General features: G+C 45.5%; 1 protein-coding gene across 4 annotated transcripts in view; it reads right to left on the reverse strand.

Annotated features, from left to right (window-relative positions):
* The window catches only part of SNX29 (sorting nexin 29), a 238,673-nt gene that overhangs the window by 105,853 nt on the left and 106,881 nt on the right, over positions 1 to 25,939 (reverse strand). For all 4 annotated transcript variants that reach the window (XM_081169473.1, XM_081169470.1, XM_081169471.1 and 1 more), the window contains 3 exons: positions 22,101 to 22,217; positions 9,043 to 9,098; positions 8,538 to 8,619 (listed from right to left, as the gene is read on the reverse strand). In XM_081169473.1, coding sequence (XP_081025599.1) covers positions 8,538 to 8,619; positions 9,043 to 9,098; positions 22,101 to 22,217 — 255 coding nt within the window. The remainder of the gene's footprint in view (positions 1 to 8,537; positions 8,620 to 9,042; positions 9,099 to 22,100; positions 22,218 to 25,939) is intronic.

Consider the following 25,939-nt stretch of genomic DNA (forward strand, 5'->3'; position numbering starts at 1 on the left):
TATAAGACGCACCAGACCACAAGACGCACCTAGTTTTTGAAGGAGGAAAACAAGAAGAAGAAAAAAATTCTGAATCTCAGAAGCCAGAACAGCAAGAGAGATCGCTGTGCAGTGAAAGCAGCAATCCCTCTTGCTGTTCTGGCTTCTGGGATAGCTGCGCAGCCTGAATTCGCTCCATAAGACGCACACACATTTCCCCATACTTTTTAGGAGGGGAAAAAGTGAGTCTTATAGAGCAAAAAATAAGGTATCTAAGGGTTTTAGTGTGTGTTAGCTGGTTTAAGGTGGACAGCCTGCTTTGAGGGTTTTAGCAGTTGTTTCAGTTGCGCCTGTTCTTTAAAAGGGTTTTATATTTATTGTGTTTTTCATGCAATTGTACATCTTTGTACTTTGCACACATCTTGCAATCCATTGGGATGAGGGGGGACAACTATAAATAATCCCACTGTTGTTTGTTTTACTGCATATTTTGATTACGGGTCTTTATTTTAATGCTTGGGTTATTCTGGCACTATTTTTCCATTACAGCAAGCATTTGTACAAGAGAAATATATCAGAAGAGGAGAGTGGTGAATCTAGGGACTGGTGGCTCTGACATAAGTACACTCATTGTGTTTTTAAATCAATGTAGGAACAAAATATTTGTGCCCATTTTGTTCTAAATTGACTTGAAGAGTTGGCTGGTGCTAATAACGTATTAGGAGAGGAAGCAGGTTCTAATAGAGGAGTAATCTACAATCGATCACTCTTTTGGTTTTATGCAGGAATATGCTACAAGCGATCCCTGCATCACCAAAGTACCTTTTTAAATTAAGTGTTTGCGGATCCATCCTCTGTTCTGCATATGATGAGTAAAGATCTCACACACAAGGATTTATGCTCAAAAACGGAACTAAAAGTCGGAATGGGCCCAAATGATTTGTTAACTGATTCTCCCTTTGCCTCTCCATGCATTTGATAGGGTTGTATTCTCAATCCTCCGTTATTTAATTTATATGTTAATTATGTGGCTAAAAAGCTGCAAGGGAGTTGCTTTTTTTGCAGTTAGCCTCATGGACAAGAAATTAACAGTTCTATTATACACGGGTGGCATCTTTCCGCTTTCCCAGAATCAAAGTGGCCTTAGGCACCTTTTGCAAAATTGCAAAATAGATGTTACTATCCAGTGTAACACAACTGAAGTACAAAGATATTAGAGTTGCACTATGCTATAGCTATTATAAGAATTAGATGTAATTGTTCTTAATGTGTGTGGGGGTGTATGTGCTTAAATTGAGGAGAGATTCTGTTTAGCCTCCATTTTTGTCTTTGATTTTAACATTTGATTTATAATTGTATCAGAAAAGGAAAGGGAAAGCCTTCATTTTTCAACAAACAGTGCTGCTAGGTCAATATGCAAAGGAGACCACTATCTAACATTAGTATTGACTATAGTTATACCTCATGTTACGTTTGCTTCAGGTTGAGCATTTTCAGGTTGCATCCCGCGATGATCCGGAAGGACCGGAAAGGGTTACTTCCGGGTTTCGCCACTCGCGCATGCGCAGACGTGCAAAATGATGTCATGCGCATGCGCAGAAGTGGCGAATCGTGACCCGCGCGTGCGAAGACGTGCAGGCACAGGTTGCATTCTTTGCAGGTTGCGAGCGGCCCTCTAGAACGGATCCCGTTCGCAACCAGAGGTACCACTGTATTATCATTTGTCACTTACCACATAAAATGTCTCCAAGAGATTTCACAATGATAAAAAGCATATGTAACGCAACATTTAAAATACACCAAAGAGGTTAAAGAGCATTGCTGATTAAAAGCACCTGCAATAACATAAAAAGGGCACACCCTACCTAACCCAGCTAAAAGATGAACACCAATACAGGGTGGCTATGGAGTCATAGAATCATATAGTCAGAAGAGACCCTGAGGATTTTCTAGTCCAACTCTTGGAATGCAGGAATATTCATTCAGCTGTCCCATGCGGGGATCAAAGCTGCAACCTTGGCATTATCAGCCCCATCCTCTAGCCAACTGAGCTGTGTCCAGAATCATCACACCACAAGACCCCAATTAAGAGCCAAATGCCTGCGTTGAACAGGCACATCTTTTGCCTGGTGCCTAAAAGCTGATCATGATTGTGCCAGGCGCATCTCGCTGTTGATAGCATTCAGCAGTCGGGGAGCCAGCACTGAAAAAATATGTTTTAATGCTGCCCCCCTCTGTACCTCCCTTAAAGGAGAAGGTCCCATAGTGCCGAAAAACACTCCCCAAGCAGAAGACAGCCATCCAAATAGGACTGGAACCACTGCAAAACAGTGCTGCCCACCCGCAACTCGGATAGCCTCTCGAGGAGGATGCAGTGGTTGATGGTATTGAAAGCCACCAAAAGGTCAAAGAGGATTAACAGGGACACATTGTCCCTGTCTTTCTCCCAAAAGAGGTCATCATATAAGGCATGGGTAGGCAAACTAAGGCCCAGGGGCCGGATCTGGCCCAATCGCCTTCTAAATCCGGCCCACAGACAGTCCAGGAATCAGCATGTTTTTACATGAGTAGAATGTGTCCTTCTATTTAAAATGCATCTTTGGGTTATTTGTGGGGCATAGGACTTCATTCATTTTTTTTCTTTTTCAAAATATAGTCCGGCCCCGCACAAGGTCTGAGGGACAGTGGACCGGTCCCCTGCTGAAAAAGTTTGCTGAACCCTGATATAAGGTGACTAGGTCCAAAGCCAGGCCAAACCCCCAATTGAAAATGGGTCTAGAAAACCAGTCTCCTGCAAGAACACCTGGATCTGGTCAGTGACCACCGCTTAAGAATCTTAAAGGTAAAGGTAAAGGGACCCCTGACCATTAGGTCCAGTCGTGGCCGACTCTGGGGTTGTGGCGCTCATTTCGCTTTATTGGCCAAGGGAGCCGGCATTTGTCCGCAGACAGCTTCCAGGTCATGTGGCCAGCATGACTAAGCTGCTTCTGGCAAACCAGAGCAGCACACGGAAACGCCGTTCACCTTCCCGCTGGAGCAGTACCTATTTTTCTACTTGCACTTGGACGTGCTTTCGAACTGCTAGGTGGGCAGGAGCAGGGACCAAGCAACGGGAGCTCACCCAGTCATGGGGATTCGAACCGCCGACCTTCTGATCAGCAAGTCCTAGGCTCTGTGGTTTAACCCACAGCGCCACCCGCGTCCCTTAAGAACCTTAACCCCCCCCCAAAAAAAGGGAGGTTGGCAACTGGATGGTAACTACTGTACTTAAGATATTCAGAATCTAGGGGTGGTTTCTTAAACTGCAAACTTGTCACTGCCTCCTTCAAACTGGCAAGAACCAGCCACTCTTGTAAAGAGGCATGTCCCTGGCCCAGACAGCTGTCTCCTCCCTGTTGGATTTTTTCAGCCAGCAGGGACAAGTGTCCAGAGCTCAGGTAGTCACCCAAACCAGTCGAAGTGCCTTATCCACATCCTTGATAAATACATATGTAATTGCTCATTCTGAGAACTGATATTAATGTTTGTACAATAATGTCTCTCTGATTCCTACATTCAAATATGTAGATTTAAGCCAGCCACTGCGCTGATCAGATAAACTTGCATCCAGACTGGTGGTTACTCTCTTTCCAACAATAGCATTTTGGGTTGTAAAAGAATTTTGTAAAAAGAAAAAAGAAAAAGACTACCATACTCATACAGCTCTACTGCTGCAATTACTGTGTAAACAAACATCCCTCGAATCATCTTTCTGACAGGGTTTATATTCCCGATTATTTATCAATGTTTGATATGCCAACAGCTGCCCACCGTAGGGGACTATTAGATTTACTGCGGCGTCTGCGAAAGAGATTTGTGGAGGAGGTAAAAACCTGAGTCAGAAGCAAATGGGACAGACGAAAATCACAGACGTGTCCACAAGAATAATTTTGTTGCTGCAGGAACACAAATAGGTTGCTAGTAACTATCACCATCTAGAGGTTAGAGCCAAATAAAACTTAGCCATTCCTTCCCCCCCCCCCAAATTCACATAGCTTTTCTGTGGTGTGCCAAAGCTCTAACACAAACCCCACAAACACTGTCAATTCCAGGGTGGGTAGAGGGGAGAAAAATAGGGCATGCAGCTTAGAAACACACAGAGAGAGGTTTCATTGCACTTAACTGCTTGGGTTTGATTGTGGTTACTACATTTACCATTTTTACCTATCTGAAAAGTGGAGCTGCTGCTTAAGCCTAAAGGTTATAATTGTTGGGGGGAATAAACAAAACAATTGTTCACATTACATTGTGTGTTTTGATGCCTTTGTAGTCTTCTCATTATACTTTAGAAGAGCAGCTTGTAAAATTCTGAAAGGCGAAAAATATATATGCTGAGGCCCTTGTGAATGAATTGTGAATTGAATTAGAACAGAATGAGGGGCGAAATTGGAACTGAAATTGATTCCTTATTTGGGGGAGGGGAGGAGATGAGATGAACTGGAACTGGAAACAATTCCCTTTTAAACCAAGCGCTGATTCATGAGCCTGTACATGAAACGGAGGAAGAAGCATTTTTCTTTGCAGCGACCCAAAGATGGCAGCTTGGCAAGACACGCACACTTAATGGGATTTTGCACAGTAAAAAGGGAGATAACTGCGATGCAATATTATATGCTGGCACATATTCTTTGCCTACGAAAACACCAACAAAATAAAATACATTGCAAAAAAAAAAAGACAAAAGAGACTGGTGTTTGGGGAGACTTTTCCACACGTTATTATTTATTGTGATGAATGCACAAGGCGCTCTGCAGAGCAGAAAGAGGCGTTCATCCTACAAGATGGATTTTTCCTGGTAGCATGGTATGCATCATTCTAAATCTCAACTACGATAAGATTACTGTCACCTTTTAATAGGAAGTGCTACCGAAATAATAACTGCTTATACACCCTGGGATTAGTGTCTTTGTCTGACTTGTATGTTGGCGATAATCTCTCTCTCTCTCTCTCTTAACTTTGAACAGTAACAAGAAGAGCTTTACAACGAAAGCAGTGCTTCCTTTTGCATCAATTATTTTGATACGTTTATATGAATGTTTGTTTCCAATATGTTCATACAGACAAGATTTAAAAGTTCTACTTAAGCTTTTTCGGGTGGGTGGTCTGCATGGATCTCCCTCGTGGCTTGGCAAAATGGGAGAAGTCTGCAAGTCATTTTCGCACCGCTGTCCTACTCAGCAGCCCATAATGCTATAGTTATGCAGGACAGCAGCCATTCCACCTGGGCCACAACAGATGGGGAGAAAGGACAATGGGACTAACTCCATCAGCTTCCATTTGGCTCCTCCCCTCTCGTATTATCTCCCTTCAAGCTGCTTGTTTTCCTCTTTCCTCTTCATGTTTTTCCTCATGTTGCATGATGCAAGCCGGTGTTCGAAACTCCCATTGTTCTAGGCGCTTTTTGCGACAGGGAATTTAATTAGCGAGAGCAGTTTCTGAGCTCTGGGCGCAGTACTGCGCTTAAGACTTCAGTTTAAAACTGCAGAGTGGAAGGAAAGGAGGACCTTTTTCTGTTTCCCCACTTCCAGCTACTCTCTGAAGACTGGAGAAGAGACCCTCTGAAGAGTATGAGGGGGGTGGGCAGGGGAAAGACTAGACCATGTGAAAAATGAACATAATATTTTAGCTGCAGTTCATTCGTTTGCAGCTTTGCATTCTTCTTATTAAAAAAGTGCACCTAGACATTCCATTGTTGCGCCATTTAGCTCCTAGCTTCCATACCTCAGTTTCTAACACTGATGGGAGCTACAGTCCCTCAACATCTAGAGTGCACCATGTTGGCTGCCTCTGATGTACAGCATTCCAAACCTACTACAGTGGTTCCTAGGAAGATGAACAGAATCCGTTCCGGAAGTCTGTTTAACTTCCAAAACGTTCGGGAACCATGGCACGGCCTCTGATTGGCTGAAGGAAGCTCCTGCAGCCAATTGGAAGCTGCAGAAGCCGCAATGGGTGTTCAGGTTCCAAAGAACATTCACAAACCAGAACAAACACTTCCAGGTTTGCAGCATTCGGGAGCCAAAACGTTCGTCTCACAAGGCGTTCAACTTGCGAAGGACGACTGTAGATATAATGGGACACAAAGTAAGGTTACAAAAGAACAGTTGTGGGAAAACCTAGTTTCTAACTCAAGGAAATACTTCATACAACTCTTTCTATATCCATAGAAATAATTTCTCAAGAAAGAACCTGTATTAAGGAAAAGGAAAAAGAATTCCTTAGGTAGTACTATTAATACATCACTCCTTTTGGAAAGCACTAGGGACCAATTTGGACAGGGTTTTTTCCCCCTCAGACACATTACAATTGGGACTTATTTTTAGCATTTCTCACTGAGCATTTATGATTATGTAAAACAGAGGTGAGAACAGTTCAGGATTTTTACGCACAGAATACTTGCTATCCATTGTTTGAATTTTGAACCAGGCACTAATGCAATGACTCTCTCTCTCAGTCTCTCTCTCTCTCTCTCTCTCTCTCTCTCTCTCTCTCCCTCTCGTGTGTACACACACACGTGAGATCATTCCTTTTGGAAATAATAATTTTGGAGAAAGAAAAAGCAGATAAGGGAACGGCTCCCAACCGGATTGCTTAAGCACGACCATAAATAGCATTTTTAAAAAATCTACAAAACTAGGCAGTTTATACCCTAACCACAGTTTTTTTAAATTATAAAATGCCAGAAGCCCATTTGGGAGGCTCCGTTGGGAGGAAGGGTGGGATATAAATGTAGTGAATAAATAAGAGAGCTTCAAAATTCTATGCCAGCTAGAGTTTGGATTTGATATCCGGCTTTATCACTACCCGAAGGAGTCTCAAAGCGGCTAACATTCTCCTTTCCCTTCCTCCCCCACAACAAACACTCTGTGAGGTGAGTGGGGCTGAGAGACTTCAGAGAAGTGTGACTGGCCCAAGGTCACCCAGCAGCTGCATGTGGAGGAGCGGAGACACGAACTCGGTTCACCAGATTACGAGTCTACCGCTCCTAACCACTATACCACACTGGCTCCAGCTATTCCGAGATGCCATCAGGTTCAGGTCTAGTTCGCAGGCTGAGGCAGATGGTGAGGAGGAGATGGAAGCTGAGTGCAGAGGCCCTCCCCTTTCACCAGATTCAGTGGCTTTGGATGGAAAAGTAGGGATCTCTTCAGCTTCTGACACCTCCTCCTCCCAGTCTGGTCCATCTTCTCCTTCTGACCACTCATCACCATCCCACCACCAATTCCCAGGCTCTGAGTCTTCTTCTCCTGGAAATTCCCCAGCTGGGGCCTCCCACCATTCCTCTGCATCCAAGCATTCCATGACACCAATCTTGTTGAGTGGAGCAACTTGGCTGCACACAAGTGACACCCGAGCTTAGAGAACTGCACTAGCTACTAGGCCATGTTCAAAGCCCTGAACAACTCAGGACCAAGCAACCATAAAGACCACCCACCCCATATTCAGATCTGTAAGATCATTTAGATCAGGGGTTCCCGAACTATGGTCTGTGGTTTGCAGGCTTCCTTCAGGTGGTCCATGGTGTGTCTAAAGAACACTTGCAATATGAATTCTACAGAATTCTATGGAATTCCATTCTGAATTCTGCTCTGTGGAATTCAAATTTGTAATACACCAAAACACAATAAAGGAAAAGAAACAACAGAAGTAGCAATCATACAGCACAGCAAATTATAATTGCGGCAGAAGATAGAAAAAATAGACGGTCCACAAAGACCCTCAACAATTTTCCTACAAACCAACCTGTGGGGTATAAGCTCAGAATTGGAATCTATTTATATACAAACAATCAAAGCTTTACTAGAAAGTTCATTGCTTTGGGCTTAAATGCGTAGCAGTTTAATTTTGCAAAAGTTACTTGTGGAACTTCTGAATTCTACTCCCCCTTCAAATTCCACAATCTCCCTTAGCTGTCTAGGTCTCAGGGTTGCCCATTTGTGCTGCAACATCAAAGGAGAAAAGGAAATGGCTTAAGAAGAGGCAGAACAAGCAGAAAGTTAAGAAGCCAAATGTACTCCCAAGTATATTCATTGGTAACGGTACATTTATCAATGGCATTAGATAAATTTCCATTGTACTACAGTCACTTGCTGTTAGCTACACATCAAAGAAACAAATCTTACACATTAATAGGACCTAAGAAATTATTATGAAAAAGAATATTTAAAACATCAAATCAGAGCATGAGAAGAAAGCCAGGATCTCTGTTGCAATCCGTCACACTTTAATTAATCTTCGCATGCATTTAGAACTCCACCCCAAGCAAGACATTTTGCTGTTCCAAATGTAACACACTTATTAATGACATTAAAGCATCACAACTTTCTTACATACTGGCATACAACTGCACTCTACATAACCAAAGAACCATATCAACGTAAATCAAAGCTGAGACATTTCAGCTATTACCAGGCCTGTGAATGACTGAAGACACTTTAGTAAAATACTTGGAAGAGTTCAATGGAATCCACCACCTCCCTAAAAAAAGAGAGAGATCCCTTAAAAGTCATGAAACTTACCTGGTAGACATGAAACGCGTTGGCTGCTTTCCCACGCAGAAAGACTGAGGGGATCCAGACGTTTATAAGAGCTCGATTAGATCTGAGGAAAAAGAGCCACAAAGCTCTCTGTATGTGCAATCCTGAAACAAGGCACAATGTAGTAAACCAGAAGTGGGGAGCCTGTGGTTCTTCAGGTGCTGTTGGGACTCAAACACCCATCAGTTCCAGCCGGTATGACAGACAGGGATGATGGGAGTTGTAGTCCAGAAATGTCCGGAAGGCCAGAGGTTCCCCCACACCTATAATAAGCTGTAAGCAGGGCCTAGTGGGTGGTTATATTATTTGCCAACCTGCCCCCTTAAAAGGGATACGTGGGATAATATTGCAAATAAACTGTGCATTAGTTATACTGCAAACCGAGGATATCCTCACATATAAGCATTTGATTCACTATTTCATTATTTCTTCCCTCAGAGCCACTGCAAAGAGGTCAGATCAAGTCTCAAACCTTCTACCAACTTACATTTCAAAATCGGACAAGCTCTGGTCCTCAGATGTTTGGCTCAGATCTCCAGGAACCTGCAGTTGAAAGAAGAGGGGATTAAATTGTGTTTAAGCAACGGTATTGCCTATCTGGTTGACTCAAAGCGCAGAGATATGGGACTGGACATTTCCAAAAACAAATATCTAAAAGCAATAGGAGGAATGTCACTTTCCACCCCTGTGGTCCCTAGCAGAACAGAAGTCTGGGTAACACTTCTGGAATTTTGTATGTTATGTGTATACTCTCATACCACTTTAAACTTTATATATATACAGTAGTGCCCCGCAAGACGAATGCCTCGCAAGACAAAAAACTCGCTAGACGAAAGGTTTTTTCGTCCGCGATTTGCCTCGCAAGACGAATTCCCCTATGGGCTTGCTTCGCAAGACGAAAGCCCATAGGGAAATCTCCGGGGACCTCTTTTAAATGCTAGCGGTGGGGAGCAAAGCCTTTCCCCCCCCCTCCGGCCTTCAGAAGAGGTCCAGGAAGGCTGGCGGGGGCCAAAAGGCTTTGCTCCCCAGCGCCAGCATTTTAAAAGCAGTCCGGCATAGCAGGGAAGCGCTTCCTGCTATCCCGGACGGCTTTTGAAGGCAGGAGAGATCCGCGAAGCCTGGGCGCGCTGCGCGCAGGCTTCGGCATGCCGGCAAGTCTCCGCCAGCAGCGGCAGAGCTGCCGCTGCTGGCAGAGAGATCCGCGAAGCCTGGGCGCGCTGCGCGCAGGCTTCGGCATGCCGGCAAGTCTCCACCAGCAGCGGCAACGCTGCCGCTGCTGGGGGAGAGATCTGCGAAGCCTGGGCGCGCTGCGCGCAGGCTTCTGCATGCCGGCAAGTCTCCGCCAGCAGCGGCAACGCTGCCGCTGCTGGGGGAGAGATCTGCGAAGCCTGGGCATGCCGGCAAGTCTCCGCCAGCAGCGGCAACGCTGCCGCTGCTGGGGGAGAGATCTGGGAGGCCTGGGCGCGCTGCGCGCAGGCTTCGGCATGCCGGCAAGTCTCCGCCAGCAGCGGCAACGCTGCCGCTGCTGGGGGAGAGATCTGCGAAGCCTGGGCATGCCGGCAAGTCTCCGCCAGCAGCGGCAACGCTGCCGCTGCTGGGGGAGAGATCTGCGAGGCCTGGGCGCGCTGCGCGCAGGCTTCGGCATGCCGGCAAGTCTCCGCCAGCAGCGGCAACGCTGCCGCTGCTGGGGGAGAGATCTGCGAAGCCTGGGCATGCCGGCAAGTCTCCGCCAGCAGCGGCAACGCTGCCGCTGCTGGGGGAGAGATCTGCGAGGCCTGGGCGCGCTGCGCGCAGGCTTCGGCATGCCGGCAAGTCTCCGCCAGCAGCGGCAACGCTGCCGCTGCTGGGGGAGAGATCTGCGAAGCCTGGGCATGCCGGCAAGTCTCCGCCAGCAGCGGCAACGCTGCCGCTGCTGGGGGAGAGATCTGCGAAGCCTGGGCATGCCGGCAAGTCTCCGCCAGCAGCGGCAACGCTGCCGCTGCTGGGGGAGAGATCTGCGAAGCCTGGGCATGCCGGCAAGTCTCCGCCAGCAGCGGCAACGCTGCCGCTGCTGGGGGAGAGATCTGCGAGGCCTGGGCGCGCTGCGCGCAGGCTTCGGCATGCCGGCAAGTCTCCGCCAGCAGCGGCAACGCTGCCGCTGCTGGGGGAGAGATCTGCGAGGCCTGGGCGCCCTGCTGCCCCACCTGGCCCCGCCGCCCCACTTCGGAAAGGTGTTCCGAAGTGGGGCGCGGGGGCGGGGACACCTGGCCCCGCTGCCCCACTTCAGAAAGCTGTTCCGAAGTGGGGCGGGGGGGCAGGGACACCTGGCCCCGCCGCCCCACTTTGGAAAGGTGTTCCGAAGTGGGGCGCGGGGGCGGGGACACCTGGCCCCGCCGCCCCACTTCAGAAAGCTGTTCCGAAGTGGGGCGGGGGGGGCAGGGACACCTGGCCCCGCCGCCCCACTTTGGAAAGGTGTTCCGAAGTGGGGCGCGGGGGCGGGGACACCTGGCCCCGCCGCCCCACTTCAGAAAGCTGTTCCGAAGTGGGGCGGGGGGGCAGGGACACCTTCTGAAGGCGGGCAGGGGGCGAAAGTCTTTGTCCCCCCTGCCTGCCTTCCCAGGGGCTTTTAAATCGCCCCGGACAGCGGAGAAGTCCTCCGCTGTCCGGAGCGATTTTAAAATGCCGCCCGCCAGCATTTTAAGATCGCCCCGCACAGCGGAGAAGTCCTCCGCTGTCCCAGGGTTTTTTAAAATGCTGGGGGTGGGAAGAAAAGCCCTTGTCCCCCCCCCCAGCCTTCAGAAGAGGTCCGGGGACAGACTGTCCCCGGACCTGGCCTGAAGGTGGTTTCCCTAGGAACGCATTAATTGATTTTCAATGCATTCCTATGGGAAACCGTGCATCGCAAGACGAAAAACCCGCAAGACGAAGAGAATTGCGGAACGAATTAATTTCGTCTTGCGAGGCACCACTGTAATGGAAGACAGATGCTGAAATAAAGTTTCTCACCTCTTACCTAACCTATCACTGGACAGGGCTGTTGTGAAAATAAACTGGAAGAACTCCATGTACATCACCCAGAGGATACAAACATAAAAAAATAAAACTAATAAATCACATGGTCTTAAAGGTCTCACATCTGTTTTATCACTAGACGGGGTTCACTGCAATCTGTCTTCCTGACTGGGTAGCCTTTTAACTCAGTGTCTTTCTTTCTTTTCCTGCAAGGAGAAAGCTTTCTGAAGAACCTCAATTAAATTTGCACTAGTGATGTTACCTGATTAAAGAAATTGGGTTTTGATAAAACAATTTAAATTTGTATACTTGGGGGGGGGGGAGATATTCATCTCGTGGGATGCCAATTCGGGAGACACGTCCTCACATCTCATTAACTCTTCTGACAAATTCCAACCACAGTTACCTAAGAAATAAGCACCATATTCTATATGATTTGATGCTTAATTATCCTTCTGATTTTTAGAATCAGATTTTTTTTTAAAAAAAGAAAGTGCCTAGATTTTTTACCATGCACAATAATAACCTTCAAAGCAAGCACCACACCGCTGCATTTTGGACATCAGTAACTCTAGCACCAGGCGACCTTTAAATCGGTGTCCTTTAAAATGCAGTACCTTCTGATGTAATTATGCCCCCATTATCTCTGCCATCAAAAGTTGCTGATTATTTTACCTAGAGGAGTTTCAGGTTAGGGAGCTGAAGGAATTATTCATGAAGCATCTAACCTTTGCAAGAGACATTTAGATAATTGTGATTGGCGCTAATGCAGCTCTAAGAGCACAATCTTCCACAGCAAGTTGTCTAACATTCCCGCCCCCTTCCTTGTGGTCCAATCTGACCCTCCACTAAGCCCCCATGGATGACATGTAATGGGGATGGCTACTGTATTACATACACGGAATGGAGGGGTTGTGTCTTTCTTAGGTCAGGCCTTGTTCGTTTCAGGAAGATATATACAACTAAACGCAGAAGAAAACTCCCTCAGAACTCAACAGCCAATGAGGGTAGAGTATTCCCTCCCTGAACATCATGCCCCTCTGACCGGTTACTAAGCAACACCCCCACCCATCTCTCTCTTGGCTGGTTGGCTTAAACATTAACCCTTAAGTTGCAAACTGAATGCTCACTGCAGCTGACCTTAAAATGGGGTGGGGGGCATTATTTTAAAAACCTATCCCCAGCTCTCTGGGATTTCTGCCACTGATGTCCTGTGGCAAGTGCATGAAAAACAGCACTACCAACCCATCCAGAAAGTGTGCAGTATCAGTTGTGACTAAACCTACATCAGGGGTGTGTGGGGGGTGTAGCTTCTCCAGGAAGAAAGGGTCTAATATTAAGGCTGAATGGTAATATACTGTTTGCTGATTAATTCAGCATGGGCTTGGTGGCAGAAACACCAGATGGGATCATCATCGTCAACCGAGACCCCTAGCACATCTGCTGCAGATGCAATTGGACATTAAAGTCATCCATTGAAAACTAACGTCCCGATTCCCATTATTGTACCTCAATTTCAGCCCCGCAGGGGTACATTCGTAAGTAGCAGCAATCACAAAGGAACAACAGGGAGAAATAACTCACGGTAAGATCTTCACTGCGCATACAGACTCACTTTCAACGCACCTTTCCTGACTTCAATGAGGAAGTCATTTGCAAGAGTTCTGGAGGAAGCCTAAGTCATTATGCTAATGCAATGTGATTTTAGATGTACATATTTTCCTCTGTGTTGTGCGGCAACCATGGAAAGGGGCCAAAAATCACGATGAACAAAATTTCTGCCTTGAAAAACTGCAGTGATGCAGATGAACAGCGCTGAACAACAATCTACTGATCAACACCCATTTGCTATAAGATTATAAAGGTATTGTTCATAATATTTTACCAGTTATTTATTATTATAAACCAGCATTCATACAGCATGTTGAACAGTATTCAGAGAACACACCCTAAGAAGGCTTTCCCAAACTTGGGTCTCCAGCTGTTTTTGGACTACAGTTCCCATCATCTCTGACCACTGGTCCTGCTATCTAGGGATGATGAGAGTTCTAGTCCAACAACAGCTGGAGACCCAAGTTTGGGAAACCTTGCCCTATGAATACTTACAAAGGCAAGTCATTAACTTCCTAATGCAGACTGGCTGGGAAGGAGCCCTGGGGCTGATGGATGGCAGCTTACCTAAAGCCATATAGACTGTTCATGCCTCTCCAAGGCCCCACACAAACTGGGGACATCACCTCTCTCCCACTTAGCCACTCCATTGCCAAAGCTACCCTGTTTTCTTGGAAGATGATGCAAATGTTATTACGCAGCTTTTAAAAGAGGAAACCTCCAATATTAATCCTCTCGGCCCCTACAACTGGCAGGTGAGGCCTCAATTGGTGATGCCACCTCTGGGAGAAGCTAAGATGCTATTGACCCATCATGATAGAAGCTTCTCAGTGGAAGTTCCCCATATAATAATAATATTTTTTTATTTATATCCCATCCTCCCCAACCGAAGCCAGGCTCAGAGCGGCTAACAACAATAAAAGTAACACAGCATTCTAAAATCAATTCATTTTAAAATCAATTCAAAATCAAATTAATGGCAACATTAGTGAGATGCCAACCATGGCAAGGTGCATCTGTCTCCTTCATTACAGTGGTACTTCTGTTTACAAACTTAATCCGTTCCTGAGGTCCGTTATTAAACCAAATCCGTTCTTAAAACGAGGCGCACTTTCTTTAATGAGACCTCCCACTGCCGGTGCCCTTCCACCATTCAGTTTCCGTTTGTAGACCAAGGTAAGATTCGCAAACCGGAACACTAATTCCGGTTTTGCAGAGTTCGTAAACCAAATCATTCATAAACAGGACTGTTCTTAAGCCAAGGTACCACTGTATTGACTTCCAAGTGGAAATTGAAAACATTAGATAGGCACCTGATGGCTGAAAGACACTGTATCTGACAATGTTGGTGAGAGAAAGCTTTTAAGCGTAACTGCTTTAAGAATGTTTTTAACAGTGACGATTCTGAAAAAGTTTTAACTGTCACTCGGGTCAGTCAGAATCGTGGCTGAGTGGGATTCTGAACCCTGGTCTCCCAAGTCCTAGTTCTGAAATTCTAACCACTGTACCTCTCTGCCATTGATTCATGTCTTACAACACCATTGTGGTCCAGCAGGGGACAGAATAATTTTAAAAACAGCAACACAGAAAGTGGAGAAGCAGAAGAAGAAAAAAGTTGAAAGAAAAGGGAGTGAGGCTCACTGGGAGGAAGAACAAGCTCCGTTCTCTACCTAGGAAAGGGAAAGATCCGTATGTGTCTTTAAGCTTAGCACTAGTTTTGAATGGTCCAAAAGTTTCCCTGCAACTGTTGCGCAGAAATCACTTAAAGACCTCTTTGCAGCAAATTATACTCAATTTTCCTGAAGGGTGATTAATCAGCAGCAATTAAGTACCAGGTTACTTACAACAGAAATACATCTTGCATACACATTTCAATATATTCCCTTCATTTTGCACCAGCTGATGCAGAATAACTCGCAAACACTTCATATCATTATGGCCTAGGAATTCGGAGGCAGTATTAAACACGGGCATTTAGTTTAGAGTTGGTCTTTCAAAGAGAAAGTCTGGGTAGAAAAAGTGAGTACAAATATGCTAAGAGGAGGCAAAACCACTCTAGATAGATAGCAAAACTGCTATGCCCCCCCCCCCTTCATAAAAGAGTGTTCCTAGTACTTTTCATTTATATTACAGGCTTTTCTATATTTACAGCTCTAGCACAACCTGGAAACTGAACCAGATTTTTTAATATCTAGTTGCTTGACTCCATGATGAATATAAAGGGACAGAGGGAATCTAACACTTTACATTCCCTTCCCTTCAGCTATGAATAGCTTAAATATGTTGTATTGATGGAGAGTGCTTATTATTCCACATTTCTCCAAAGCTGGACATCTTTAAAAATGCATTTGAAGCTAAGGGTACTTCGATGACTAGGAGGAATGAAGTGATTAAACAACATTATTTCAGCTGGAGACTTTTGGCATTTATCATCTGATGCTTTAAAGACATTTTGCAACGGGGGGGGGCAGGGGGGAAATGGAGAGCATCAGAGCACATGGTTTAAATGCACAAACAGGTAACAGACCTATCACTGGCAACTACACATATAGAATGAAGCCGCAGAGTTAGACCAAGACCCTCAAGAACGACCAGCAGTCAAAGTAGACCAGTGATGGCCAAACTTGGCCCTCCAGCTGTTTTGGGACTACAACACCCATCATCCCTAGCTAACAGGACCAGTGGTCAGGGATGATGGGAATTGTAGTCCCAAAACAGCTGGAGGGCCAAGTTTGGCCATCACTGAAGTAGACAGTACTGGCCTAAATGGGTCCGTGTATTATACGCTGTTTGCGTTGGAGGGAAATTCTCATTTGCTTCAACAGAGGGTCTTCCCCCCCCCCCCCCAAGCAAAATTGCAAATGTCGGTGATAAGTTCCCAATTGGGACCACTGTGGGAGACCAAGGATTACAGCCCCCCTCGCCCCCACCCAATAGTAGGGGGTCCCATGCTGGGTCAGAGGGCTCCCGCTGGCAATTGATGTGAAATGAAATTGCTTGCATTAAATGGCACAGAAATATACTAACGTATTATCTAGCTTGGTCCTGAGACAGGTCCTTGTGTCCCAGGTATGGGGAACCCTTGGCCCTCCCTTGAAAAGGGCAAAGAGCTGAAGGAGGAAGTTGGAAGTCCAACGCTCTTTCACGCTTCCTCTTTCATATCTACGGTCTCTTCAAAGCTCGGATTAATTCCACTGGATGCAAGGCAAAACCTGTCCTGTTTATGCACACTCGAATACTCTCTTCTTCTAGCTTTTTTTGGGGGGGGGGTAATTTAGGGGAACGGCAGAGAAGTGACCAGAGAAGACGGTATCCATGACACTTGCTCAAAAACCAAAACATGCCCACAGCCCTAAAAAAAGGGGGGGGTGTTACCCCTGGTTTATATAATGACCACACTAAGCAGAGAGAACAGAAGGCAAGGGAACACAGACTCAAAATCCCTCTTCCTACTCCAGCCACTTGTCCCCTACCTCCCTTCCACCCCCAACATGCCATCTACCACCAGCTCCCCAGTAGGAAGGATCTTGATGGCTACTTATATGTAGATCATGTTTATTCGTGTATTTTGATTTTACTTGTATGCCACTTTAGAAGGATTTGTATCCTGAAAGGTGGCCAATAATAATAATGATGATGATGATGATGATGATGATGATGATGATGATAATGTTGCACATTTAATAATAATTTCTATACCTTGCATTTATTAATGATTATATTATTTCTAACGCTGTTAGAAAGGATGACATTTTGTGAGCAGTAGCTAAGCAACCTGCATAGCAAACGGACCGCATTTGCCGAATTTATCCTGATCGCACAATTTGTTTGTTTTACCTGCAGTCTAGGTTTCCCTACTTACTGACAGTCAAGAAATGATATTTCACAAGCAAGGCTGAGGGTCAAAGTACACTCGGTAAGCAAAATTGATGCTTAATGTTCAGCTAGACTAAAATTAAACAGAGCTATTCTACTTACAAAATCCACCATTGGATGTACCACTAAGTTTGACTTGCCCTTAAGATTTCATTCCAAAATTTATAGTTAGCAGTACCACAATTAAACTCTAGTCCATGCCAATGTATTTGTGAAGCACATAATAAAGAATTCTGCCACCTAATTATTTTATATGGCTTCAAAAGGACAGGAGTCTGTTGCAAAGGACACCGTCTCCTTGTCATCCATCATAATCTTATTTATAATGATATCCACCCCCCCACAAACACTAGTTCTCCTCTTGAAGACATTCTGACTAAATTTACAAACCTACCAAATGGTGGGAGATCAGCTTGCAACTACATCAAGAAATCAGGCAGAAATGTCCCATTTCTTAACACAGATGATGGCAATGAAGATGAAGGAAGGAAGACAGCGTCCATATAGCGCTGAGCGTTTTCTGTAACGGAAAATTTACCACTACTATATTTTTCTATGCCAGTGGGGGACCCATTTCTTTAAAAATGCATTTTCCACAAAATTAATGAATGAATAAAGAATACCCTTCAAAGTTAAGCTCTGGCATGGCCAAAGTTACCTATTTTTACAGGTGGCTTTCCTAAGACCCTCTTTATCCTGCTGTTCCATTCTGTAGGAGTGCTTGCATTTCGCACACTGTTTATGAAACCCCATGAATCTGCTGGACCCTTGCCACTTTCCTCAAACCATCTCCTCCTCTCCCCAGGTGGCACCACTCTCCAATCTAGCAACTGTTGCTTCTTCATTTTGGAAACCTAGGTGTGTGGTCGAAATAAAAAATAGTCCAGTAGCACCTTAGAGACCAACTAAGTTTATTCTAGGTCAGAGGTCCTTAAACTTTTTCAGCAGGGGGCCGGTCCACTGTCCCTCAGACTTTGTGGGGGGCCGGAATATATTTTTTAAGGGGAAATGAACAAATTTGTATGCCCCACAAATAGCCCAGAGATGCATTTTAAATAAAAGGGCACATTCTACTCATGTAAAAACACGCTGATTCCCAGACCGTCCGCGGGCCAGATTTAGAAGGCGACTGGGCCAGATCCGGCCCCCAGGACTTAGTTTGCCTACCCATTTTCTAGTTACAGTGGTACCTCGGGTTAAGTACTTAATTTGTTCCAGAGGTCCGTACTTAACCTGAAACTGTTCTTAACCTGAGGTACCACTTTAGCTAATGGGGTCTCCTGCTGCTGCTGCGCCGCCAGAGCACGATTTATGTTCTCATCCTGAAGCAAAGTTCTTAACCCGAGGTACTATTTCTGGGTCAGAGGAGTCTGTAACCTGAAGCGTATGTAACCTGAAGCGTATGTAACCTGAGGTACCACTGTATAAGCTTTCGGGTGCATGCACACTTCTTCAGATAGGTGTGTGGCCTTAGACTCCCAAAAGAGCCTTGCTGGGTAAGGGCAACTCCCCGTCTATTCCAGCATCCTGTTCTCACAATGGCCAAACAGATGCCTATGGGAAGCCAGCAAGCAGGACCTGAGCTCTGTAGCCTTCTCAGTCCTTAAAATCCCCAGCAATGATCATTCAGAGACATGCTGCCTCTAACAATGGCAGTGGAAAATAGCCACTGATAGCCTAAATCTGCCATAGATTTGCCCAATACTTTTCTAAAACCACCCAGGTTGGTGGCCATCAGTACATCTTGCATGAGCAAACTTCACAACTGCAGCACCTACCAAAGAGTCTGTGTAGTTAAAGCTATGGTTTTCCCAGGAGTGATGTATGGAGGTGAGAGCTGGACCATAAAGAAGGCTGATCGCCAAAGAATTGATGCTTTTGAATTCTGGTGCTGGAGGAGACTCTTGAGAGTCCCATGGACTGCAAGAAGATCAAACCTATCCATTCTGAAGGAAATCAGCCCTGAGTGCTCACTGGAAGGACAGATCCTGAAGCTGAGGCTCCAATACTTTGGCCACCTCCTGAGAAGAGAAGACTCCCTGGAAAAGACCCTGATGTTGGGAAAGATGGAGGGCACAAGGAGAAGGGGACGGCAGAGGACGAGATGGTTGGACAGTGTTCTAGAAGTCTGAACAAACTGCGGGAGGCAGTGGAAGACAGGAGTGCCTGGCGTGCTCTGGTCCATGGGGTCACAAAGAGTCGGACACAACTAAACAACAACAACCAAAGATTTGTTATGTCTACAATCTCCGTATTGGAGCAGAGGCTGAAGACCTGGTCCTACAGTTACCAAGTTGTGCCTGATGAAGAGTTCTGGAGAACAAGGAAGATTGCCAATATCCTATGATATGCTGGTTGTTTCCAATAAAATTATTGCCCAGCTATGGATTTTTTGAAGGGCTGCCCCGCTACCCCTTATGGACCAACCTGATTACCTTTGCTTTTTAAAGCAACCGTATTAGTTGCCTGTGGCAGTTTTCAATTTCTTGCTTGCCTTGGGCCATTCAAGTTTTGATATTCTTCCTTTTCTCAAAACAGATCAGACCATCTCAAGTTTTGCGTTAGCCAAAGTAGGATGGACTGCATTTTGGAATCTAATTTTGTGAACTCTAATCACTGCAGATGTGTTGTAGATTACTCACTGTAGAAGAATGAGCACAGCTGCCCAGTCTCCTTTGCATACAGGGCATTTGCATTCTTACGGATGTAAATAAAACTGGCAGCTCAATAGATTTTGCTGCCACACTCGCCAGATTAACACCAGCGAAATATATTTGTGTTCCCCAGTGAGAAGACAGAAAAAATTCCTAGAAAGAGAAAGCTGTCTGTGGTTATCAAAGCCTCCCACACCCACGTGTCTCACTGCTATTTTAATTTTTCCACCTCCCCCTTTCCTGCCCTTGCTGAGAAATTTGGGAACTGGTAGCAAACGCTTGTTTTAACAGCTGCTTATACAACATTATCTGCTAGACACAGATTACTTTATCTTTAACCTGTTTCAAAATGTCTTAATCCTCTACTTGGATAAATAAAGCCAAATGTTCAAAGAAATGACAATATATATATATATATATATATATATATATATATATATATATATATATATATATATATTTTTGCTTTCGCAGATTTTCACGGGTACAGGAATGCAGGTTTTGGTGTCTTCGGGTGTCTTCCCGTGTAAGAGTTGGGGTGTCTAGGCGACGTTTCGACGAGGTCTCACTCGTCATCTTCAGGCTGGTGCTTTCGGCTTCTTGTTACTGGAACAGAGCAGGATCTCAGTGTTTGAGTTCCTATAAATACTGTTGAGGGGGTGTGGTGTATAGCCTCCAACGTTCTGGGCAGAGAGGAAGTTCCCAGGTTAGTGTGCCTTTTCTTCTTTTGTTCATTAATTACTTGAGGGATATCTTGAGTGATTTCTTGAGTGATATTCTGAGTACCACTTAGGAGGGTCATTAGGTGTGGATTAGTTGCTAAAGCTTTCGTGTCTTGACCTCTTGAGCTTGTGAAGAGTTTTTCTGAGAAGATGGCTGTACTGCAAATAGTTGTGCTCTGCCTTGGCTTCGTGTATAGGGGCGAGCTGTGGTTTTGTGCCCTGTGCAAAAACCCTGTGCACAAAACCACAGCTCGCCCCTATACACGAAGCCAAGCCAGAGCACAACTATTTGCAGTACAGCCATCTTCTCAGAAAAACTCTTCACAAGCTCAAGAGGTCAAGACACGAAAGCTTTAGCAACTAATCCACACCTAATGACCCTCCTAAGTGGTACTCAGAATATCACTCAAGAAATCACTCAAGATATCCCTCAAGTAATTAATGAACAAAAGAAGAAAAGGCACACTAACCTGGGAACTTCCTCTCTGCCCAGAACGTTGGAGGCTATACACCACACCCCCTCAACAGTATTTATAGGAACTCAAACACTGAGATCCTGCTCTGTTCCAGTAACAAGAAGCCGAAAGCACCAGCCTGAAGATGACGAGTGAGACCTCGTCGAAACGTCGCCTAGACACCCCAACTCTTACACGGGAAGACACCCGAAGACACCAAAACCTGCATATATATATATATATATATATATATATATATATATATATATATATGCCTCACATTTGAGCATCTGTGCATTTATAAATATTTTTATAGAACTGTGAAGCTGGAAGGGACGCCCAAGAGTCATCTAGTCAAAACCCCTGCAATGCAGGAAATACAGCTAAAGAATCCATGACAGATCATCATCATAATAATAATGATGATGATTATGATGGTGATGATGATGATAGTAGTAATAAATTTATTTATACCCCACCTGTAAAATCACAATAAAAACGTAATAAGAGAGGGGGGGGGAAGATTTTTTTTTAAAAAAAAACATACGGGTTAAAATACAATTTAAAATGCAGCCTCATTTTAATAGTAGCCCAGAGTTCAAAACCATAAGGGAAGGGAAACATAAGAGTCAGACTGAGTCCAAACCGAAGGCCATGCGGAACAGCTCTGTCTCTTGTGACAGAGTGTTCCACCAAGTTGGGGCCAGTACTGAAAAGGCCCTGGCCCTAGTTGAGACCAATCTAACCACCTTGCGACTTGGGACCTCCAAAGTGTTGTCATTTGTGGACCTTAAGGTCCTCAGAGGGGCATACCAGGAGAGGCGGTCCCGTAGGTACGTGGGTCCTTCCAACCTCTGTTTACGAATCTCTAAGGAAAATATCCAAAGGCCGATCTACTCCATCATCCTCTTTTCACAGTGGAAGCAGGAGCTGAGCACAACAGCACCCTCTCCATTTGCAATTCCCAGCAACTGGTATTCAGAGATATGCTGGAAGCAAGAAGACAGCTGGGATGGATAGCAGCCATTAACAGCTTCATCCTCCAGGAATTTGTCTAAACAAATTCGTGGCCACCACTGCCTCCTGCAGGAGTGAGTTGAACAGTTTAGCAGTACATTCTTTTGTCTATCCTGAACCTTCCAATGTTCAGCTTCAAAGGCCCTTTCTAGGACTTCAGTCTGGATAAACAGATCAAGATTACTATGCGTATTATATTTTTTTTAAAAAAAAACCTACCGGTCCTCTCAAATCAATGAGTTCCTGTCTCATCTGAGTCACAAGAGCTTCTTTAGCCATCAAAGCGCGGTGCAGCCTCTCATTGAATTCTATCAGTTCCCCGTGCATCTCCGCCACCTGGAAAACAAGCAATACCATTTATTTATTTTTGAAAGCCACTTCGTTTTTATACTGTCAACAAAAGAAACGACGTTAGTGGGCAGCAAATATACTGTAAGTACATTCTGCACACAGTGGCCAGGCTCCCATATAACGCAATAAGCCGTACTATGGCTTAGTGAGAATGTGCAAGTTTGCTGGAGAGGTGCTCACAGCCCTCCCGTTTCCTTTTTTGCTACTGCACAAAGATGAGCCAATATTGTATACCATCCAAACCAGGGCTTCTGGCTGAGCTCTTTCCTCGACAGTCACAAAGTGGAGAAGAATGTAGAAACTGCCTTATATCAAGTCAGACTACTGCGTCCATCCAGCTCAGTACTGTCTACACCAACCAGCAGATGCCTCTTCGGGGCTTCAGGTAGGAGTTTCTCCCAACCTTACCAGGAAATGTTAGGGATTGAACCCAGGATTTCCTGTGTGCAAGGCAGACACTCTATCACTGAGCTATGGCCCTTCCTGCCTGGCATCCTGCACATCCACGTGGTCCTCAAAAGGAAGAGGACCATAGCGCAGGAGCAGAGTGTCTGCTTCGCGTCCTGAAGGTCCCAAGTTCAATCCCCAGCATTTCCAGATAGATATCCAAGAAGGCTGATCGCCAAAGAATTGATGCTTTTGAATTATGGTGCTGGAGGAGACTTTTGAGAGTCCCATGGACTGCAGGAAGATCAAACCTATCCATTCTTAAGGAAATTAGCCCTGAGTGCTCACTGGAAGGACAGATCCTGAAGCTGAGGCTCCAATACTTTGGCCACCTCATGAGAAGAGAAGACTCCCTGGAAAAGACCCTGATGTTGGGAAAGATGGAGGGCACAAGGAGAAGGGGACGACAGAGGACGAGGTGGTTGGACAGTGTTCTCGAAGCTACCAGCACGAGTCTGACCAAATTGTGGGAGGCAGTGGAAAACAGGAGTGCCTGGCGTTCTCTGGTCCATGGGGTCACAAAGAGTCAGACACGACTAAACTACTAAACAACAACAACAACAATCAGAGAGGATGCTGAAACCCCGGAGGGCCACTGTCAGTCAGTGCAGGCAATACAGGCCAGTGGCCTGACTCAGTATAAGACAGCATCTTGCATTCCTATATTTGGCTCATTCCTGTGTGTGGTCCCTACCCCTGAAAACAGACAGCTGAATTGAAGAAGTTGATGCTACAATGGCTCTTGGCTGGAACTTACTCATTAACTCATCTCAGAAGGTGGTGGACTCTACTTAAAGGGGTAGGGGTTTAAAACAGAGGTTGGACGGCTGTCGATCATGGGTTCCTGGGCTGTGATTTCTGCATTGCATGAGGTTGGACTAGATGCCTGTTTGGGGCCCTTCTAACTCTACAATTCTATGTCATGCAGACCAGGCTGCAGTGTTCCCTTGACACCAACCTTTTATTATTATTATTATTCATTTCTATTTGAATTATGCTTTTCTGTTCTACTTAATTCTGTTACGGGGGTAACTTCACAGCCTCATTGGATTTAATTAAAGATAACCTAGTTAATTACTCTGTGCTAGCTTGTTCAGATAAGATCAAACGTGTATTTATTCCACGCTAACAATTAGAGCATTATGTATTCACACCCGAGTTGCCGCCTGAATAACAGTCCCAGGATGATGGTTCTACCCTGAACCTATGAAAGTAGCTAGGAAGATTATTTAATCAATATAAAACCATATGGAGAAACATTATTATTAACGGTGCATTAAATGATCATGCCTGTTAGACCATAAGGAATGCCAATCTTTCCTCAGAATTCAAAATCAGGCATGGACATGTAAAGCAGACACCCAGTTCTGAAATTCATGTACTGTATGCAGATTGAACGTTTGAAAAGAAGAAAAGGAAGGCCATTTTCAAACTCGGAATTTGTTTTTGCTCTAGGCCACATGTGAGTCTTTCTGATCACGAGAACAGCCTACTGGATCAGACCAAAGCCCTATCTAGTCCAGAATCTTGTTCTCACAGTGGCCAGATGCTTATAGGAAACCCGCAAACAGGGTCTGAACGCAACAGCACTCTTCCCACCTGGGATTCTCAGTGACTAGTATTCAGAGGCACTGACAGTGGAGGAAAAATGTAGCCATTGTGGCTAGCAACCATTCATTCTGACCCTGTTTTATTCTGTGGGGAGCCCGGTCCTCCAGATATTGGTGGGACTACAATTCCCATCATTCCTGACCACTGGAGTTGCAGCCCAGTAACATCTGGAGGGCCAGCCGTTTCCTGTCCCATCATAGCCACATGTCACAATATTGCTACTGTACCGTAGCAGCTGATTACTTGTGCTTCAGGCAAGATTTTGAAAACCCCTGCTTCACAGATAAAACACCAGTCAATTGAAGAAAATCTTTGAACCAGCACGATAATAAATCAGGGATACCACAAGAATCTCAAGGACTGATCTCTGCTCTCTTTCACCAGATTTCGTCAGCGCTCTAAAAATGTCTAAACTAGGGCTCAAATGAAATTTCTTTGAAAACAAGAGAACACAAAACTCTGAGACAAATGTGCACTCTCTCCCGCTTTCAGCATAGCTTATTTCACAGTGTGGACAAGAGTAAAAAGCAAGGACCATATACACAGCCCGAGCTTATTGGAGGAAGGAACATAAATTGTAATAAACAATAATAACAAGCAGCGGTGATATCTTGTCTTCGTAGCACCACCATCTCCCTAGAGAAAGCTGTGGGGAACCTGTGGCCCTTCAGATGTTTGCTAAACTACAACTCCCATCAGCCCCAACAAGCATGGCCAATGGACAGGAATGATGGGAGCTGCAGTCTAGCAATACCTGGTTCCCCACTCCTGCCCTAAGGGTTCACAGGTTGGAGCAGAAGCTACGGTGAAACAGGAGAAGATCTTTCTCAAAGCAAAGTGATGCACAGGATCAAGCCTATAGTTAAAGGTGCTTGCTTGGTGGCAGACAACATGTTTGCATGCAAAAGATCCTCAGTTCAATTTCTGGCACTTCCAGATGGACCTTGGAGAGCTGCGGCCAATCAGGTTGACATTATTGAGCTGGACAGACCAAAGTAATGACCTGACCAGCCGTACGTTCAGCTCACAATGCCTTATTCTTCTCTATCATCTTTCCCCAACCTGATGCCCTGGAGATGCTATTGGGCAGGGGACGTGGGTGGCGCTGTGGTCTAAACCACTGATCCTCTTGGGCTTGCCGATCGGAAGGTTGGCGGTTCGAATCCCCGCGATGGAGTGAGCTCCCATATCTCTGTCCCAGCTCCTGCCAACCTAGCAGTTCGAAAGCACGCCAGTGCAACAGATAAATTGCACTGCGGCAGGAAGGTAAACAGCATTTTCATGCGCTCTGGCTTCTGTCACGGTGTTCCGTTGCGCTAGAAGCGGTTTAGTCATGCTGGCCACATGACCCGGAGAGCTGTCTGTGGACGAACGCCGGCTCCCTCTGCCTGAAAGCGAGATGAGTGCCGCAACCCCCTAGTCACCTTTGACTGGACTTAACCACCCATGCGTCCTTTACCTTTTTTTAACTATTTTTTGCTATTGGGTGACAACTGCTACCAGCGCCAGCCAACGTGGCCAATAGTCACGAGGTATGTAAGCTGAGGCATCTGGAAGCCAGCAAGTTGCGGGGGGTGGTACGGCTGCTCTGGGGTCTGCTGTTATTCTGAGCATGTCTTCCCTGTCATTGCTCTGTCACTAACTGTGCT

Source organism: Podarcis bocagei, assembly GCF_964188305.1.
Source record: "Podarcis bocagei genome assembly, chromosome: 14".
NCBI classification, from domain to species: domain Eukaryota; kingdom Metazoa; phylum Chordata; class Lepidosauria; order Squamata; family Lacertidae; genus Podarcis; species Podarcis bocagei.